Below are 21,399 nucleotides of genomic sequence, written 5' to 3'. Positions count from 1 at the left end.
CTTTTATGTCTCTAGAATGTCAACAACTTTTTAAAAAATTAATTACTATTTATCCTGGCTAAAGATCAACCCTGGAAGATATAATAAAGTACCCATGGGTCAACATGGACTAGGAGGAGGAACTGAGGCCATACATTGAGCCACCCTGGGGTGACTTGGACCCTCAGGTACCAGAAATAATGATGAACTAGCATGAGATCCAGGAGTCAATAACATAAAGAAAGTATAATAATATCATGAAGATTTAATAATTCTAGATAGCATGAAAACCAAGAGGAAGGAAAGTAGTATCAGGGCAATACCCTACCATGCCCTTGACTACAGTGCTGCCTCAAGCCAAGAGATTCCACCAAAAGATAAGAATTCTGAATACCCTGCCAATCCCCCAGCCAGCCTAGAAGCAAGGATGTCCACTTCCCCAGTCAGTCTAGATTCAAAGACTGCTACCCTCATCCCAGGCCTCCAACATGGCCCTCAGGCTCCCGCACTACCCTTAGCAGCAGCAGCAGCAGCAGCAATAGAAGCATAGAGGAAGCCACCCATGAAAATTGCCTTCAAGGTGGGACCCCAGTCTCTTCCTCTAGCCATAGCCAGGGTTGCCAGGAGGTGGCTAAGAGGGTTTTTCTTATGATTCTTATGCTCCCAGCTGTCCAGAAATAAAACGCATCTCAAAAAGACAAAAAATCAAGCCAAGAAATTGGTGAAAACACATTTTTAAGAATATACACAGTAAAGAAGAAGAAAGAGAAAGAAGAAGAAGAAGAAGAAGAAGAAGAAGAAGAAGAAGAAGAAGAAGAAGAAGAAGAAGACAAAGAATAAGAAGACAAAGAAGAAGACAAATAAGAAGAATGGATTCTTTTATTTATTCCTTTTGTACACTATCAAGTGGTTAAAAAATTGTGATGCACTACATTTAGAAGGTCAAAATTGAGTATAGATGGGGTCTATTCCTTCACAGAGCAAACAATTTAATTATATATGAGGCAGTATTGTAGAGAGATTAAAAGTATTGGCTTTGGAAAGAGAGAAAAGGAGGGGAAAATCAAAGACACTGGCCAAGAAAGGTATAAGGTATCACAAAAGTCATTCATGGTGTATTGATCTAAGACTGGTGGATAATAACTTAAAGGAAGGGAACATTGTTGACCAAAGTGAGAGAAAACGTAGAGAAAATAAGTGAACATGGACTTCAGAATTAAACGTGTTCTTGAATCGCATCTCTGCCCTTTAGTAGCTTTGTTACTAGTTAGTTAGTGTCAGCAAATGAATTATCAGCATTGGTTTCTTTATTTATTTATCCACGTTTCAGAGTGATATAAACCTCATAGGATTATTGTTATTGGAATGTCAACCATATAGCCAGGTACGGACAGAAAGAAAGAAAGATAGATGAATGTGAAGACCTCTAGGAAAATTGATATGGAGATGATAAAATAGAAAATCAGGTAGATGGAGAAATTAATTTTCAGAATTATATGACAAAGGGGAGAAAATGGGGCTATCCATCCTGAGGCTTCCCGGCTCTGTAAAGAAGAGGTGAAGTTTTCCATTCAAAGTGAGGTAGAGGAAGTGAGGTCAGATAGTTTTTAAAAATGAGTAAAAAGAAGTGATATGGAGATGGGTGGCATAGGAGGCAACATGACATTAAGAGGCTTCTTTAGGAATCTAGAGGGCTTAGCTGATTATAGCAGGACTGTAGAGTCCATTGTGCAGAATTTGTTCTCTCCTTGTTCCACAAGCGATCTCTGGACCAGGGAAATAGAAAACTGGATTTTGCCCAGCTTGGAAGAAAGAGGGAAGACTAAAGGGTCGGACATTAAGAGAGTACAGTCACATCAAAGGGCTAATTATAAATGTCACACCTTGGGACTCAGGCTGGGAAGAGACTACACTGCAGCAAAAGGAGATATTCAAGTCTAGAAGAAAGAAATGTTCCCGATAATGGCAAATAATTTTCAGGCTTGCCAAAGATGAGACGTAGTAGAGGGAAACAAGTGGAGATTTGAGGAGGCTTGGGTATTGCAAAGATGATTGGTTATGGGGCCAGAGTGTCCCAGGCTAATATCAGAAATCATGTCCTAGAAGGGTAAAACAAGTAAACCTTCCGAAAAGCAAGAGTGACTTCAGCAGGGAGAGGAGATGGCGAAGATTGGAACTAATGTTGAATTCAGCAAGGAAGTTCATCACATCATCTGGAATGTGGTAGGTAATCTGATTTGCAAATGTCATCAGATAGTATGCAAGTTCTTCTTGTTCTTATGATCCACCAGGAGAAACTGATTCTGAACACAATGGGTACAAAGCCACCTGTCGCTACTTGAGCCAAATTTAGCTAAGGCAGGGTTGAGTCATGTCTGAGTGTTTATTCCAATGATGCTGGTAGTACGGGGAGAGCAGTTGGTCACCCTGGAATTCTGCTCTCAGCAAAGGAGGTGGGTAGGGCCTGTGGTCCGGCCTTCAGGAGCTGGAAGTCTGATAGCAAGGTGGCTAATCTGCTATGATGTTTCAAACAGCTCAGCCAGTTCCTGGGACTGGGAGATGGTCAGCATTCCTGAGGCAAACTCCCGGAGTGGGTCAGGGTCCGGGCACAGCAACCAAATCAAAGGGTATGGTGTTCTTGGTCTGCTTTTAAAAAATGTATTTTCTTTTTGCAGCACGTCCTCCAGTTTCCCAGAGTCTGCAAGAAAACCTCTTATCTACAGTTGGCAACATGAATAATCATAATAAATCAAGTGTGGCTCTATTCTCCTGTGCTCTCCCTCTATAAAAAACACAAGTAAATAACCTCCAGGGCTGTCCTTGCTCACTGGAGCATGAAACATCACAAGGAGTGGTTCGGGGGGGTGGACAAAGCAAACCAGGAAACAGCCTAGGTATTCCTGATCACAGTGACTCTGCTCTATAAATGAACAAAAGTTCATTAACATGTGTACCGAGTGTATATGTGGGAGATTCCAGGGAAAAATGAATAACTCCCCAAAGTGGCTTAGAACCCAAAATACCTTCTTCCTAGGGAAAGGGGACAGGAGATGTAGGTCTCTTGGAGGAGAGTATATGATTTTTAGGAAAGATGAATAGATGTGGGGGGAGATATAAAAGTTTGTAAAAAAGTTTGGGTGTGATGACAACTTCTAGTCTCCTGTCCTGTGACAGGAGTCAGACTTCGCTGGATGATGACACTTTTCCCATCAAGGGGACCTATGACATTTAAGCTCCCTTTTTGTGGTGGGTTGGGGGGGAGTGTGTCCAATTTTAGGCAGATCAGAAAACTTCAGTGAAAGCCTCTCCTTGCATTGGTTTTTTTTCAAGCACCTGCAGCTCAAGATCATCAATATAACAACACAGCATATGTTTGTGTGGCATGTTCTCTGACCTTCAGAATAAACCCAACAAAATCTTGTTTCCTCTGGCCAGATTATTTGGCACAGTAGTGTTATTCCCTGGAGACAATATTCTGACCAGACCTTCCTGGGAGTGATCATAGCATATCCTATGCTTATAGAAAGGTATAGAACATATCACTAAATAAATCAGTGTCAGTTTTCTCATCTTGTGGAAAGGGAGATAAAATTAGGATTGTTTATCTCCCTTTCCACAGGTTTCCTGTGGGTTTGTTTCTCCTCTGCAGCCCCTTCGGCAACTGTGCCACTGTGGCCTTGGGGCTTGGGGCTGCCGGGTGCCAGACCCCTATGGACTCCCACCCCTGCAGCAGCAGTGACGAAGCAGGCCCAGAAGCCCTCCACAGGTGGGGTAGAGCAAAACTCCTGTGTTCTGGCCCAACCTCCTCCATCTTTGTCGTGCAGTGACTATCAATTTGCATATTCCCTCCTTATTGGCTATGGGTGCCACCATCTTTGTAATGGTGTTACAGTCAATTTGCATATTCCCTTTTTATTAGATAGGATATATGTGTGTGTATATAAATATCCTATATAATACGAGGGGAACATGCTAATTATGTGTTATATCCTATATAATAAGAGAGGAATATGCTAATTATGTGTTTTGCCCAGAGGCATAATGCAGAACCAAATAACAACCATAACACAGATCTGCAGGAGGGTGGGTCAGTGAATTACAGAGAATTGCAGGATGGGGTAGGACAGTGAGATGTGAGGGGGAATAGGGAGGGCTACAGTGCAGCAGGCGGAGAGTTACATGAGGGTGGCAACAACCTATTGGAGCATGGATTTGTGAACAGGGCTAATAGTGTATCTATATTTCATAAATAAAACTATCAAAAAAGAGAAACTTCCAAAATGAGCTCCAAAGTGGCTGAACTATTTCTGATTCCCATCAGCAATGTATGAGTTCTTGCCATACATCCTCCTCAAAATTTGGTATTATCAGTGTTGCAAGATTTACCCAGAGTACTAGTGTTGTAGTAGCACCTCATTTTTTAAACTTCTCTGACAACATATAATGTAGAGCATCTTTGCATATGCTCTTTTGCCATTATGCATATTTAATGAGTTGTCTGTTAAAGTCTTTGTCCCATTTTCTTTTTAATAAGGTAACTTGTTTTCTTATGTTTGAGTTTTAAGAGTTCTTAGTATATACTGGATAACAATCCTTAATCAGATGTGGTTTTTTTTGAAACATTTCTCCCAGTTTGTACCGAGAATTTTCTCATTCTCTTAATATTGTCTTTCACAGAAAAATTTTAAATGTTAATGAATTTCAGTTTATCAATTATTTCTTTCATGAAACAAGCCTTTACTTTTGTATCTAAAAAGCCATTACCACCCAAGGTCAGCCAGGTTTTCCCCTATATTTTCTTCTAGGAGTTTTATAGCTTTGCACTTTACATTTTTGTCTATAATATTTTTTGTGAAGGATGTAAGTTCCGAGTCCAGGATTTTCGCACCCAGATATCCCATTATTCCAACACCATTTGTTGAGAAAACTATCCTTGCTCCATTATATTGTTTTTCCTCTTTCCTTAAAGATAAGTTTGCTGCATTCATATGAATCTATTTCTAGATTCTTCATTCTGTTCCACACATCATTTGTCGATTCTCTCACCAATATACACTGTCTTCATGAATCAATTGATTTTTGACAAGAGTTCTAAGAAAATTATATAGTCTTCTCAACAAATGATGCTATGACAACTGGATAGCCACGTGCAAAATATATAGCTTTGTAGCCATAACTCTCACCACATGCAAACATTAACTCAAAATCTATCAAAGCTGTAAATGCCAGTACTAACGTTATGAAACTCTTAGAAGGAAACCTTGGTGCAGATATTTTTCAGTTTGGGTTACACAGCAATTTTTTTTACCGAACAACAAAGGTACATGAAATAAAGGAAAAATATAGATGAGTTGGAATTCATTAATTTGTAAAAATTGTAGCAAAGTAAAAAAGACAAGTTGAATATTAGGGAAAACGGACTATGCAAATTGACCATTACTACAACACATAAGATGGCTGTCACTTGTGGTCAAAGATGGCTGCCACAAGTTGACCAACAGCGGAGGGTTTTTGGGAGGGACCATGCCTGCAAGGGAGGGCAGTTGGTGGTGATCAGGCCAGCAGAGGGGTGACAGTTGGTTTAGGGGTAGGACCCAGACATGCAGGGGAAGACAGTTGAGGAGTATCTAGGCCTGTAGGGGAGGGCAGTTAGGGGTGACCAGGCCATCAGGGGAGGGCATTTGGGAGGGACAAGGCCTGCAGGGGAGGGCAGTTGCAGGTAACCAGTCTGGCAGGGAAGGGCAGGTAGGGGCAGTCGGGCTTTAGACAGGCAGACAGGTGAGCGGTTGGGAGCCAGCAGTCTTGAATTGTGAGAGGGATGTCTTAGATTGGAAAGAGTGAAGCCTGGGCTGAGGGACAACTCCTTCTTGCACGAATTGTGCACTGGGACTCTAGTCTATATATATAAAAGCCTAAGCGACCCAATGACCAAAGAGATGAACAACCAGTTGATTGGTCACTATGACGTGCATTGAACACCAGGGGGCATTTGCTTAATGAAGGAGCTAACCTGTGGTAGTCAGTGTAGTACTCCCACAGTTGAAGTGCCACTCAGCTGACTGACTGGGTCCAGACACCTGACTCATGGCTGGCAAGCCCAGCTGTGGTGGCACAAGCCTCTCAGGCCTCTGCAGCAGCACTACCAAGAGTGACAGAGGCAGGTGCAGCAGGCCTGGGATGAACAGGAGCAGCATGGTGCCTGACCTGAGCTCAGGCTCTTTGCTGGCCACCTGCCACTGTGTGCACTACTACATTCCTCAGGGGATATCGGACTGCCGGCATCCCCTCAGTGGTCCTGGATTACAAGTGAGCACAAGCTTGCCAAAGGAACCAACAAATCTGTGCACTTGGGCCTCTTGTATCTGATAAGGGCCTTCAATTTTGATTATATCAAGTACACTAACAACCTTTGTCTTGACTGATTTGTGAGTGACAAAGAAAATAATTTAATTTCCCCAAGACTCAGAAATCATACAATGTCTTCAAATATAGATAAGGCCTATGTTTCAAAATACAAATCCATTTTGCCTAATATTCATCATTGAAAGATTGACCCTGGGTATTTGTTAGAATTCAAGTCCTACATCCCTCTTCTAGAGGCTTTCAATCTTTCTGATAAAGAGGATCCTAAGTGTCTGTAATTTTAAAGAACACCCAGGTAATTATTTTTTTTTTTAACTTTGAAAGTAGGTACTTGTAGTTTTCAAAAGTAATCATGTGCTTTAATCTTTGAATCAACAAAAGGTTGTATTTTAAATAAAGATAATATTATTTACCATTGTATTTATTGAAATACTTATGATTTTATATTGTATTAGGATTTATATTATCAAACACACGATTATGGTAGTTTTTCATCTGCTATTTAATATTTGAACAGAGAATGAAAATCAAAAGTTCTTAGAGTTGAAAGACAATTTTCAACACTCTATATTTCATCTTGTATAGCATAGAAGACTTTGTCCAGTCACCTAGGAATTTAACACCCTGATTGGAAAGACTCAGATTTGCTGTAGAATCCACTGGAAAATAGGACTGCCATATAAGTGTGTAGCTCAGGAAGTTTCACATTTTCCATAATTCTTAAATTTAATTGATCCATTACTTTCTCTATAAAAAAAAGGAGAAAGAAAGAGATATTATTATAAATAGCATTTAAAATTGCCTGGATATTGCACTAAGTGCTTCTAAATGCGAAGCATGATGTGGAGAGGCTGTGCTCCACCTCCACAACCAACTGGGACCCACATGCTCTCCAGAACCTTCACACATCCTTCCCTCAACTGGAGCTACTGGGCTCTTCCTACATGCTCAGTCCTGGCTCAGTGGTGTAAACCACCCAAAATGGAGACAGGAGAGGATTGGAGAACGTTTTGATGGTTCTCTAGAAGTAGAAGCAACTTTTGGGATTAAATAAGAGGAAATAACCTTGAGAAATAATGAAGAGGGAAGTAGGAAGACTGGCCAAACCTTTAGACTGCAAACTCCTTTGGAGTGAAGCAGATAGGAAAGGAGGTTGGGTGGAAGGGCGCTGCTGTGCCCTGCTCTCTAAGGAAGCTTTGCAGTCTATCATGGAGCTCAGAAGACAGGGTTGACCCTCAGAGGAGTCCCTTCCTAGCATGAATAGGCCCATTGTGATGGATTCCAAATTTCTTTAGTAAGTTGGGTTTCTTGCTCAGTTATGTTTCCTGTAGCCTGGTGCTACATCGCAAGGATGATCAGTTATCATATGGATTTCAGAAGTCAATATATTGGTCATAGACCCATTAGGAAGTCCTAGTGGTTAAATTAATTGATTTGTACATTTCCAGAATATCCAGCAGATATATTGAGAAGTCAAATACAAATCTTCTTTTGCAAATGAGAACTCCTGCGAGAGGTACCAGTGTGATTCTATGGCATTTACTGAGATAGTACAATTTTTTCCCATATACACTAATATGTACATAGCCCAAAACATGGGTTTTTCTATCATTTTGCAATGGTTATCTCATTTTTTTTTTGGAAGAGCGAATATTTAGCCTTATATTCTTACAACATTGCACTGCAGAAAGCACATTCATTGCCGTAAGTTTTCATATCCGTTGCGCAGACTGGATCCCATTCTCTGGTGCACCAATGTAAATGATCTTTATAAGGCTCACAGTCTGGCTGTCAAACAAAGAACAACATAAAATTTGTCAGATAGTAAACTTTTTTAAAATAATGTCTTCAACCTTTGTATAAGATACCATGCATTCAAAGGGAATGAAAATAATCTATATTGTAGTATGGATACACACAATCTACTTAGTCATAAAATATTATTCATATATTTTTACAAAGTCAATATCATTTTAAAAAGCACACAAATGGTTGAATGTGTTATTAAATGTAACCACTCTCATTTCATTTCTACTCATACCTGCATTTGGATGATCCCATTATTTCATACAACAAAATATAGTAAAAACGAATTTTAATAATTTCCCTATCTTTTTCAATGATATAATTACTAGAGAATCAGATACATTTAGATAATTACCACATATGGATGTATTCACATACGTTAGTATTTGCATATATATATATATGCAAAATTTGAATAGTAATAGCATTATTGGTAATTTACATAAATAATATGATGACTATTCTGACATTACTGCCTTTGTAAACTTTATCTATTTAGGTGTTTTTCCCCTTTATATAATATTCTCCTCTATGAATATATGAGCATTATTATTTTATCTACCTTACAATGAACAATTTTTGAAATCCTCCTGTTTTAATAGATAAATAATTTTATTTAAATAGACTGTAACCTTTGCAGAAAACAAGGATACCCAATAATATAATACTTGAAATAATGGGATATTTTATCTTGTCCAAAATACCAATTATTTTTATATGGCTGGATAGATTGTATTTATTGAACTTAGCACAATAATGGCACAGTTTAAATAAAAGTTTTAGAAGGATCGTTCTGTTGCATATTTTGTTTGGTTAATATATATATATATAAATTAAATGCATATATAATTATATATATATATATATATATATATATATATATATATATATATATATACACACACACAAGTGAGAGGGACCAGAGAGATAGAAACACCAATGATAAGAGAGACATCAAAAAGTTGCCTCTTTCAGACACCCTACTGAGGAATAAGCTAACAACCTGAGAATGTGCCCTGACCAGAAATTGAACCAGGGGCCTCTTGGTTTATTGGTCAATGTTTAACCACAGAACAACACTGGCAGGGCTGTCTGTTGAAACTTGCTGTTAAAACTTACAATATAAAACAATTAAAAGTTGTCAGGCCAGTGTAGCTCATTGATTTAGCATCAAACTATGAACCAAGAGATCATGGATCCAATGCTAGTCAGTGCACATGCCCAGGTTGCAGGCTGCATCCCTAGTGTGGGGAAAGCAAGAGGCAGCCTAACAATGATTATCTCTCATTACTGATATTTCTATCTCTCTCCTTATCCCTTCCTGTATGAAATCAATAAAAAACATCACTTTAAAAATATTGAAAGCTTTTTTAATTTCCAAATTAAACAGTACTAACTTACCTCTTCGTGGTTATTTTGTGAAAAAGAAGCTTCTGGAACAGGCACACAAAAGTAAATGTAAAAATAAGAAGGAAAATAAATCAGTCTCTGGTGGGAAGAACCTATACTTTTTAGTAGCAAAATTCTATACAAATTGCCTACTCAGGACCACCAAGTTCTGAGGTGAGCCTTTTGTGGTAATATCAAAATAGTAAGTTCACAAAATAAATCCAAATTTGGAAATATAATTTCTAATTTTTGTCTGTGAAAAACAATTTAAAGGGTTGTGCAGTCATCATCAAACTCTCCTGTGAAGATACCATAGCTCTTTTTATTCATTTGTTAAATTAATGAATCTTTACTGTTGAGACTGTTATAATTGTGCCTCTTTTGTTCCCCCCATAGTTTCCCTCCACCTGGTTCCCATCCCTCCCTCTGTCCTTACCACCCCCCCACCCTCGCCACTGTCTTCATCCATAGGTGTACGATTTTTGTCCAATCTCTTAAGACCTCACACACATTTCCCTCTGAGAATGGTCAGTCCACTACCTTTCTATTCCTCTGATTCTATTATATTCACCATTTTATTCTGTTCATCAGATTTTTAATTCACTTGATTTTTAAATTCACTTATTGATAGATATGTATTTGTTGTTTACTAGATAAATTTTTATCTTTACCTTTTTCTTCTTCTTCCTCTTCTTAAAGAATATCCTTCAGCATTTCATATTATACTGGTTTGGTAGTGATGAACTCCTTTAGCTTTTTCTAATCTGTGAAGCTCTTTATCTGACCTTCAATTTTGAATGAGAGCTTTGCAGGGTAGAGTAATCTTGGTTGTAGTTGCTTGCTATTCATCCTTTTGAATATTTCCTGCCACTCCCATCTGGCCTGCATAGTTTCTGTTGAGAAATCAGCTGAGAGTTGTAGGGATACTCCCTTGTAGGCATTAACTGTTTTTCTTTTGCTGCTTTTAATATTCTCTCTTTGTCATTTGCTCTTGGCATTTTAATTATGATGTGTCTTGGTGTGGTCCTCTTTGGATTCCTTTTATTTGTGGTTCTGTGCACTTCCTGGACTTATAAGTATTTCTTTCACCAACTGGGGGAAGTTTTCAGTCATTATTTCTTTAAGTAGGTGTTCAGTATCTTGCTCTCTCCTTTCTTCTGTCACCCCCATAATTCTGATGTTGGTACACTTGAAGATGTCGCAGAAGCACCTTACACTATCTTAAATTTTGGGGTTCTTTTTGCTTTTCTGGTTGAGTATTTTGTGCTTCTTTATATTTCAAATCTTTGACTTGATTCTTGTGGTCCTCTATTCTGCTGTTAGGTCTCTGTATAATATTTTCTATTTCAGTCAGTGTATGCTTAATTTCTTTTTTTTAAAACATATATTTTATTTTTGGTGTTTTATAGAGAGGAAGAGAGAGGCATAGAGAGTTAGAAACATCAATGACAGAGAATCATTGGTTAGCTGCCTCTTGTACACCCCCTACTGGGGATGTGTCCTCAACTAAGGTACATGCCCTTGACCGGAATTGAACCTGGGACCTTTCAGTCCACAGGCCGATGCTGTATCCTCTGAGCCAAACCGGTTTTGGCTGTCTGTTTAATTCTTACTTGGTCCTTTTTCATATTCTCAAGGGTCTTGCTAAATTTGTCAGCCTTTTCTAAGAAATTCTTGAAAAACCTTATAACCGTGGTTTTGAATTCTATATCCAGTCATTTGCTCTCCCCCATTTCTTTCTTTGGGATCTGTTTCTTTGTCTATATGGCCCAGTGGCTCAGCCTCCCCTCTTGGTGCACACCATTGTGGACTCTATGTACAGCCTTGTTGTGGTTAAGTCTTGATTGTTGTTGGTAATCACTGGGAGGAACTGACCTCAGTCCAATTGGCTGTGAGAATCAGCTGTGTCTATGCTGGGAGAACTTCTTTGCTGGAGACAGACAGCCTTATGAGACAAGATTTGCAAAATTGCAAAAGCTTTTGTGCTCAGCTTAGATGGGGCAGAGTCTCAGGGCTGAGCAGACAATCTTGGCTTCCCGTCAGTCAGCCCTGCCCTATGAGGCCCCTGGATCTAAGTGTCCCTCAGTAATTGCTATAAGTACCTCTGAGGGAAAGCCACCTCCTAGTTTTGCCCTCTGCCACACATTCCATTTTCTCCCCCAATGAATCTGGATTCCCAGATTCATGCCCAGAACTGGGGTTCAGTGCAATCAGGAGCTTCTGTTTCTCTCCCACTACAAAAAGCCAGCAGTGCACTCAGCAGTCAGTCCTTTCTGCCTGCACTCATACATGTGTCCTTAGACCTCTGTCTTTCATGGCCCCCTGAGTTTCCATGTGCTCTCTTCCTAACAGTCCAGATTCCCGAGCCCCTCCCCACACCCCCATTTCTAGTCTGGCTCCACAGAATCTCCTCTGGATCTGGGGATCAGTGCAGTCTTGAGCTTCTGACTCCCTTCTGCTAGAGAAAGCCAGCAGCACCCTCAGCAGTCAGTCCTCTCTGCACACAGCCTTCCAGACCCTTACCTTCCATGGCTTTCCCAAGTTTCCACGTGCTCTCTCTCTCTTCCTTTCAATCCAGACACCCCCTGTATGGCTTTCCAAGGTCTTGCCCAGAAGTGGGGTACAGTCGGAACTGGGGTTCAGTGCAGTCAGGAGCTTCCTTCTCCCTACCGCCAGAGAAAGCCAGCCAGGCACTCAGATGCCCTTCCTCTCTGCACATGTGTCTCCATACCTCAGCCTTTTTCAGATCCTCTGATTCTCGTGAGCTTTTCTACTTCCTTCCAGTTGTAGAATTTCCACTCAGCACAACGATTTCCACTTTCCCGTGGTTTTGGATGAAGTCCGTTTTGTCTTTTAGTTGTAGTTTTAAAATTGTTGTGTGAGGGAGCAATTTAGGTTTTTACCTATGCTGCCATCTTGGTTTCTCCCTATTCCTTTTTATTCATTTTTTAAATAAATGAGACATCCTAGTCAGAGAAGACAATGCCACTAAATATGCCTAGCATAAGGTAGCCTAACATGAAGAAATTATTACTTCATGAATTAGCACTCAGTTCTAATAGCCGGGCAAATTCAACACCTCACAGCTACTTCATTACACTAGAGGAAGATAAAATTTGAATGAGTTCTCCCCTTATACAAAATTTTGACTTTACAGGAATGAGAACTGGCAAACAAATGAGATTGTTTAGGATTATCTGATCTAGAAGACATTATTACCACCTCCCCACCCAATGTGCATTTAGCAAACATGCAATCTGACCTCCAAAATAATAATTAGGTAAATAACTTTAGTCATAAATGGAAGAAAAAAAAAGCTAAGTTCTACTGCTCATTCTAACCTCTCTACCTCCATCTCTCTAAGGTGGGAAGGAGGAGAAATAATTCATAGGTATAATCTGAAAAGGGGGATTGTAACATACCTGCTTTCATTTTGCCAGTATAAGTGTTACAAACCCAATGAAAGAAGCTGCTCCATTTCTAGATAATAGATGTCTTTTGCATTTTCTAGGATGTGTGAATTGCTTCATACAGAACTGAAACTGTACTCACCAGAATAAAGAGGAAATGCCAAGGCAGTGATGAAAATAACTTTGTTCCATGATGAGAAAAGGGACATTTTGTAAATCTGTAGAAGAAACGCAAAAGAAATGTTTAAAACACCTGACACAGAGACAAATTTCCTCTTTCTAAAGGAAAGTTTCTTACAGGCAAAGGACCTGCTACTACCTTAGATTCCTAATTATAAGGTACTTTTCCCTTTTTTCTTTGCCCAACCTCACAGGACCAAGGAGACACACCTGGGAACAGAAGGCATTGTAGACACCTTAGAGAAACACCAGGACACATTCTAGGCACACTTAAGAAGGAGCTGTTCATTCCCAAACCCTGGCTCAGCCCACAGAAGCCTGACATGCTTTCAGGAAGTATGCACACTAGATTCTCCATTTCCTCAGAATATAGAAACATTTCAGGAAGGACATTACTGGAGAGAAGGCCTCACAGCAATGCTGCACACCCTGGCAAACTCTTAGATTCCCCACCCAACCTCCCTGAAACCGGAGGCAGTGGAGCCTGAGGCCTCTAGCTCTAGAGACTCTGCCTATTTTGTTCCTCTTTCTTTGTCAACCACCTACACCCAGCTGAGGAGTCTCCTGTATTGGCTTGCTGTTGAGGAGCTTGATGGGGTTAGAATAGATTGCTCATAGTAACATAAGGGAGAGGTATTCTGTGTTCTGCCTAGATTCTGTAAAACAACTTGTGAGAGATACTACTGAAACATTTCTCAACTAGGGGTCCGGTGCTTTAGATTCATACATTGGGGAAGGGTCCTTCAGCCCAGCCTGCCCACTCTCACATACTGGGATACCTTGGAGGATGACCTACTGATGGCTTAGTCCTGTTCCCTGCTGAGAGTGGATCTACGCCGCAATCTGGACTCCATTTGGGGGAAGTAATCGGACTGATCAGGGGAAGGCGCCAACCCCATCCATTGCTGATGCAGCCACTGCCATTCACCACAGCTGCCAAGGTATTTTCATCAACATGGACACCAGTCCCTTGCACCATGAAAAAATGTCAAGAATAAAACTCTGGCTATTAAATAATAACAACAATGCAAAACAACAAAATGAGAAATCAGAATTATGGACATATTAATATTTTTAGCTACTAAATGAGTCTCTTTTGTTGCTGGTGTGGATTTACTCAGAGTCCTTGGACTTGTTGCACAAGACTTTGCAGAAGACTGGAAGCTAACAGATGCTAGCATGAGCAGGAACATGATTAAAGAAGTAGCTTCCACTTCACTCTTTAATTTCTTCAGATGACTCCATTTTGGTACCTTAGTCCCTTGCATAGTCTTCAGTTTTCTTCTCCCACTCTCACATGTCATCTGGGCAACTCTCCATCCTTTAGGGTGAAGGGACACTGGAGCTTCTCTGAGTCCATTTTGATGACGAACATAAAACTCTGGTACCCGAATTGGCTTCATTGCTCCTTCTTTCCTTTCTTTTTGAAACCAGGGTTCGACCCCACAACACTCCGTGCCTGGCTGCTCTGGGCCTGGCTGCTGCTGCTCCGAGCCTGGCTGCTGCGGTTCTGGGCATGGCTGCTCTGTGCCTGACTGCGTTGGGCCTGGATGCTCCAGGCCTGGCTGCTCTGAGCCTGGCTGCTATAGACCTGGCTGCTGCTGCTCCAGACTTGGCTGCTGCTGCTCTGGGCCTGGCTGCTCTGGGCCTGGCTGCTTCGGGCCTGACTGTTCCGGGCCTGGCTGCTTCGGGCCTGGCTGCTCCAACCCTGGCTGCTCCGGCACTGGCTGCTGCTGCTCCAGGCCTGGCTGCTCCGGGCCTGCCATTCTTCCATTTCTCCAGCTGGTCACAATCTAAGAGCCCCATCGGTCCCCCATCGCTCCCACCATCATCTTAACTGTTGACCACTAACTACCCAGTACCTCCTTCCTGTGTTCCCGGATGACAGATGTCCTTCATATTGGTTTCAGTCCTCAAATTGTTGTGGGAGCAGCAAACCAGCTGCTCACCCACGCTGCCATCTTGGTTTCTCCTCCAAGAGAATAATTGTTTGAAACTGTAGTTACATCCATACGTAAGCCTTTAGTAATTTGAAACACCAGGGGCACATTTGACTGACTTGGATATATGGTTTATTAAACATTTTATTTTGAGATAAGTGGAGAGTCTCATAAAGCTGTAAGTAATAGTACAGAGAGTTATCATGTTTCTCTTAACCAATTTCCCCCAATGGGAACATCTAAAGCTATAGTACAATTTCACCACCAAGAATATTTGAAAAGCTCCCAGATGAATATCAGGCAGCCAGCTTTGAATCTGGGCTGGAATACAACATGCAAATACTAAGACCAAGAAGGAAAAAAGACTCAGAGGTGAAATTGAGACTACAAGGTACAATGCCCTAAATTTTAAATGGAATCATTTGATCTGAAGAATAAGTGAAGAAAACAAGATCTAGTTAATATAGCCCAGCTGACTTAAAATAGGGTCTATATAGTCAGGCTGAGAAAATTAGTTCAAACTAAATATGCTGATATATGAGGAATGAATTTTATGTTAATTAGCCTGAGGACTCATAAATGGATGGATGTTTCATGTTCATAAATAGGAAGAATCCCTATTGTCAAGATGTCAGTTACTCCCAAGTTGATCTATAGATTCAATACAGTCCCAATCAAAATCCCAGCAAGTTATTGTGTGGTTGCTATTAAGCCATTTCTAAAGTTTATATGGAAAAGCAAAATCAAAAACAAAAAAACAAACAAACAAAAAAACACATACACAGAATACCAAAGTGTATTGATGGAGAAGAACAGAATTGGAGAATTGATGCTACTCACCTTCAAGACTTAGTATAACAAACTCAATAATCAAGACAGTGTGTTATTGGCAAAAGAAGAGATAAGTTGATTAATGGAGTAGAACAGAGATTCCAGAAATGGACCCCTATAAATGTAGCCAACTGTGTTTTGAAAAATGAGCAAGGGAAATACAATGAAGCAAAGATAATGTCTCAAAATTAGTGCCTGAACCACTGGATATCCACATTCAATAAAATAAATGTAAACATAGACTTTATACCCATCACAGAAAGTAACACAAATATGAATCACAGGCCTAAATGTAAAATGCAAACTATAAAACTAGTAGGAGGTAAGATGGGAGAAACTTAAATAAATGACTTTGGAAATAGTGAATATTGTTAAAATACAATGCCAAAGGCATGATTCATGGAAGAAATAACTGATAAGCCAGACTTAATTAAAAACTCCTGTAGTGTGAAAGATGATAATCAGAGGATGAGAAGACAAGCCATAGACTGGAAGAAAATATTTTCAAAAGAGACATCAGTTAAAGGACTGTTATCTAAAATATACAAAGAAGTCTTAAAATTCAGAAATACAGGAACAAATACAGGGTTTAAAAATGGGCCAAAGACTTTAACAGGTACCTCTGAGGAAGAATTATAAAGATGTCAAATAAGCAAATATTCTCCACTGAAACATCCACAAGGAAATGAAATTGTAAAAGTGAAATGCACCACACACCTATTTAGAATGCACAAATTCCAGAACAATGACAATACCAAATGTTTGCAAGGATATGGAGCAACGGAAACTCTCTTTCACTGTTGGTGGAAATGCATAATAGAACAACCATTTATAAAAGAGTTTGGCAGGTTATTACAAAACTAAACTTATTTACCATGCAATCCAGTAATTACTAGATTAGGCTCTCTTCTATTTATCTAAAAGAGTTGAAATCTTATGGCAGGAAAAGCCTTCACACTGATGTTTAGAAAAACTTTATTCATAATTGCCAAAACATGGGAGTAATCAATATGTCCATCTTTAGGTGAATGGATTAATAAACTTTGGTATACCCAATTGATGAACTGTTATTCAGACCTAAAAGAAAAAGAAAAACACAAACAAAAAAAGCTATCAAGCCATGAAAAGACCTGGAGGAACTTTAATGTATGTTACTAAGTGAATGAAGCCAATCTGAAAAGGCTTCCTACTGTATAAATCCAACTATTTGATATTATGGAAAAGGGAAAACTACGATAACAGTAAAAAGATCAGTAGTTGTCAGCGGTAGGAAGGTGGAGTGATGAATAAGTGGAACACACAGGAATTTTAGGGCAGTAAAAATAGATAATACCCTAATGATGAATGAATGTATCTAATTATATATTTGTTAAACTATGGGCCATACAACACCAACAGTAAACTAAAGACTTTGTGTGAGTATGAAGTGTCAATGTGTTTGCATCATTCTTAACAAATATACCACTCTGATGTCGGTGTTGAAATGACGAGGCTATGCATGTGTAGGTGCAGGGGGGAATAGGGTATATAGGAAATATCTGTACTTTTCTCTCAATTTTGCTGTGAACCAAAAATTATTATTCAAAGTAATTGTTAATAAAATTACACATGCACAAGGTTATTTATTTTCTGATGCATAATCTATAATTGAAAAAGTTGGAAACATTTATACGCTGGAATATGAAAGGTTGAAATATCTCTTATACTTCCACACGGTATAGTACTATACTTCTAATTAAGAATGAATAATATAGGCATGAATATGTATGCTTCTGGGTTGCTGGAATTTCTATATTTTCTCTGGAGAGGGTAATAATTTAGGATTTTACTTTGTAACACCATTATTATTGCAAGAATTTTTCCATATAACAATTCATTTTATAATAATTTATAAGATTGTGATGTTTTCCACTTCCTAATAAGTGAGAGGTAGTCTACCCACATCATAAAAATCAAAGCATTTAGCTGATTTAGTCCCTGCACATATAAAAGACTTTAAATAACTTGGTATCTTCAATAATATTTTCACATTTGTTGTGAGAAGACATGGGTGCAGTTCTTTTAATGAGGACACAACATGGCATGAGTGAGCCTTCTTTGGCATTGACTGTGGATAGAAAAGTCCATTTGCTAAAACTGTGTACAATGCTGATTTCTACAGAGAAACCAGTATATCTAACTTTGTTCAAAAAGCATTATATTATTTAAATCCAACCAAACCTTTATTTGAAGATATCATTATGTTACTGATATTTTTAGATAAAAAAACTGAAGAGCAAGCAAGACAATAACTTGCTAACATCATTCGAATATAAAGGGAAATAATTGAGACATTATTTCAATGCTTTTCCAATGTCCATGTAGTTGCCTCACAATGAACAACTCTCAATTTCAAGACTGATGAGTTGCCCCTAGAGTTATCAAAGAGGGTTTGACTAACATAAGGCTTTGATGTTGGAACTGATAACTGAAAGTATTAGAACAGAAAGAGATTATTCTAGAAAATTCCATTGGAAAATATGACCTCCAAAACTGATGAGGATACTTCAAATACTTAAGCTCTGTAGGCTGGAAACAGGATGTATTTCCCTTCCCCATTATCCAGGGGCCATTCAGATCCATGATACAGTTTCTTACCTTTTGCAATATAGGGATTGTTTTAAATCCATTAATGTTATCTTAAAGAGGCATGTACATTGTTCTCTATTTGATTTACTGATTCAAGGATTCTAAACCATATGGAACAATGAATTTTGTTCCTAGATGACACCAAATATTGCCTGCATTTTTTAGGATATGAGAAATACTCTATCCAGGATTGGAAACTGTACTCACCAAGAGAAAATGGAAATGCCAACATGATTTTTTTAAAAATGTGGCTTTGATATTCAATGAGAAGTTAGCCATTTCATCTACTTAGAAAGCTGTAAAGAACCCAGAATATTTAACCAGCCCCATAAAGAATTCAATGAAGGAAGGCCACTTTCTGGATCTTCCAACTTGACTAAGAACAGCTATAACACCTGAGTTGTTAAACTCCTTCACTTTCTCCCTCTCTCTCTCTCTCTCTCTCTCTCTCTCTCTCTCTCTCTCTCTCTCTCTCTCTCTCTCTCTCTCTCTCATTCTCACCCAAAAATAATTTTTCCATTGACTTTCAGTGAGAGTGAAAGAGATGGAGGCCAGGAAAGAGGATGAGAGGGCGGGTAGGAAGGAGGGAGGAAGAGTGAGAGAAAGTGAGAGAGAAAAAGACATCTGTGAAAGACACATTTATCGGTTGCCTCCTGCACAAGAGCTGGATAGAACCTGCAACCCAGGTACATGTCCTTGACCAGGAATTGAACCTGAGACCCTTTTACAGGGAATGATAGTGGAGAAGTGACACTTCAACCACTGAGTTATACTGGGCAGGGCTGAACCCCTTTGCTTTTCATTAGGGAAGACTGCACCCAAATCAATTAAAAGTAAACATGTTAAACAATTCATATAGAAAAAAGCTCAAGCGAGCTATCTCCTGGAGCAATTAAGAATATATGCCATTTTGAATGCTCAATCTATCCTTCAGAGATCCAGGAACAATTATTCCTTTAAGAATCAGAGCTGCAGCAGTTTTGACAGCAATACTATACAAAAAAATCACAATAACGTGTGCCCCAAGTTACCTACCTCGAGAAGACACAATAGAGAGGGAGTCTGTGGATGTCTTATTTACTGGTGCAGCCTCAGCCAGCTCCTCTCTGTTGAGCAGTGTATTTTAAAGGAAGACAAATGTCAGGAGAGATAAGACACAGAGGGACAAATGTCCTGGCAGTGACTGAGATTTTGCCACACACAAAGGTCATCAAAGCCATTCCTACAGCAGGAAGTTTAGAGGACAATTTCATCTGATGGGTATAACGAATGGGGAGAGGAGAAAATAATGTGTATGTTTATAGATCCTAAGATAAGTAAGACATGAAGTCTTGCTAAGCAAGGGAGCTGTGTAGGATCAAGAGATAAGGCAGAAAAAGAATTTCAGAAACTATAATTTGCAAATATGTCTGTAACTCCTGTAGGTTGAGAGCATAGAATATATACCGGCGAATCAGACGATGTTTGAAACGAAAAAAAGTCAACCGAAAATCGGAGGCAAAAGACTAAAATTGCACAAAAATTACCTGCAGATCTTGACAACAAAGTAAGTTTTTTCTTTGAAGTGGGACGTAGTCTTATGCAGCGAATATAGGCCGAAACCTACGTTTTAACTATAAATTGGGGGGGTCGTCTTATACGCCGGAAAATACGTATTAGAATCACCTGGAGAACTTTTAAAATTACTTGTGCCCATGTGCCTTCCCCAAGGTTGCAATACCATTTGCTCTAAAAGATCCTAGTAACTGGTGTGTGTTTTTTAAGTTTCTAAGATGATGATAACTTACTTGCAGCTACAGTTCAGAGTGACTGAGCTACAGTCACAGAGTCATTACATCATGTGTAATGACTGCAGCCATCCCTGCCAATGAGGAGCATTGTTATTAAATCCTCCTGAACTCCATGGGCAATGGATGCTTTGCAGAGGTGAGGTTGGCCTGGCACATTTTGGTTGGCATAGATGTGGCTGTGAAAATTATGAATTTTCAAGGCTCCTTTGAAGATTTAAGAGAATTTCATTGTCTTAAAGGCTTGAATCACTTAAACATCACAGTAATTTGAGGTGTTTTCCACCCAGGAATAATAGTATCTCTTCATGGAGAGGTCACTTTTTTTATTCTGTGGGGGAATGTGGATGCATGACTGAGAAGGAAGCCTGAACCATGTTTCAGCAAGTCTATCAGCAGTTCAGTACTGCCAACAGAGAGACATCGTACATAGGGATATGACACCATAGAGCATACTCAGAGAGAGTAACATGGCATTCAAAGTATCATTTGGCGTAAGTACAGAATTTACAGATTAGAAACTGAGCACCTTCTGTGGATCCATTGCCTATAGGGTCCCAGAAATATTGATGTTCTAACCCTATTATGGCCTGAAGATTGATCTACGGAGTCTGGAGTAGTTCTCTATGGAGAGACCGGGAGTTATTTGTGAGGCTGATCTTTGGGCAAGAGAAGAAATGGATACTGAGCGGGCACTTCTGTGAACTATCTTTTATGTCTCTAGAATGTCAACAACTTTTTAAAAAATTAATTACTATTTATCCTGGCTAAAGATCAACCCTGGAAGATATAATAAAGTACCCATGGGTCAACATGGACCAGGAGGAGGAACTGAGGCCATACATTGAGCCACCCTGGGGTGACTTGGACCCTCAGGTACCAGAAATAATGAAGAACCAGCATGAGATCCAGGAGTCAATAACATAAAGAAAGTATAATAATATCATGAAGATTTAATAATTCTAGTTAGCATGAAAACCAAGAGGAAGGAAAGTAGTATCAGGGCAATATCCTACCATGCCCTTGACTACAGTGTTGCCTCAAGCCAAGAGATTCCACCAAAAGATAAGAATTCTGAATACCCTG

The 21,399-nt window shown here is 39.4% G+C and overlaps 2 protein-coding genes across 5 annotated transcripts in view; both read right to left on the bottom strand.

The window, feature by feature from the left end:
* Positions 1 to 15,069, bottom strand: part of LOC311623712 (ovomucoid-like) — a 29,399-nt gene extending 14,330 nt beyond the window's left edge. Inside the window, exon 1 of the mRNA XM_084886084.1 lies at positions 14,990 to 15,069. The gene's annotated coding sequence lies outside the window, so the exon portion shown is untranslated. The remainder of the gene's footprint in view (positions 1 to 14,989) is intronic.
* SPINK9 (serine peptidase inhibitor Kazal type 9) overlaps positions 6,835 to 21,399 on the bottom strand; it is a 33,886-nt gene continuing 19,321 nt past the window's right edge. For 3 of the 4 annotated variants that reach the window (XM_084886087.1, XM_084886085.1, XM_084886088.1), the window contains 4 exons: positions 13,090 to 13,165; positions 9,550 to 9,581; positions 8,015 to 8,130; positions 6,835 to 7,089 (listed from right to left, as the gene is read on the bottom strand). In XM_084886087.1, coding sequence (XP_084742213.1) covers positions 8,055 to 8,130; positions 9,550 to 9,581; positions 13,090 to 13,165 — 184 coding nt within the window. In that variant the 3' untranslated portion in view covers positions 6,835 to 7,089; positions 8,015 to 8,054. The remainder of the gene's footprint in view (positions 7,090 to 8,014; positions 8,131 to 9,549; positions 9,582 to 13,089; positions 13,166 to 21,399) is intronic. The other variant, XM_084886086.1, reaches the window with a different exon arrangement.

Source organism: Pipistrellus hanaki (genome assembly GCF_964339955.1).
Source record: "Pipistrellus hanaki genome assembly, chromosome: 5".
Taxonomy (NCBI): domain Eukaryota; kingdom Metazoa; phylum Chordata; class Mammalia; order Chiroptera; family Vespertilionidae; genus Pipistrellus; species Pipistrellus hanaki.
Note: the sequence above shows the minus strand (reverse complement) of the source record. Positions and strands in the feature narration are given on the sequence as shown.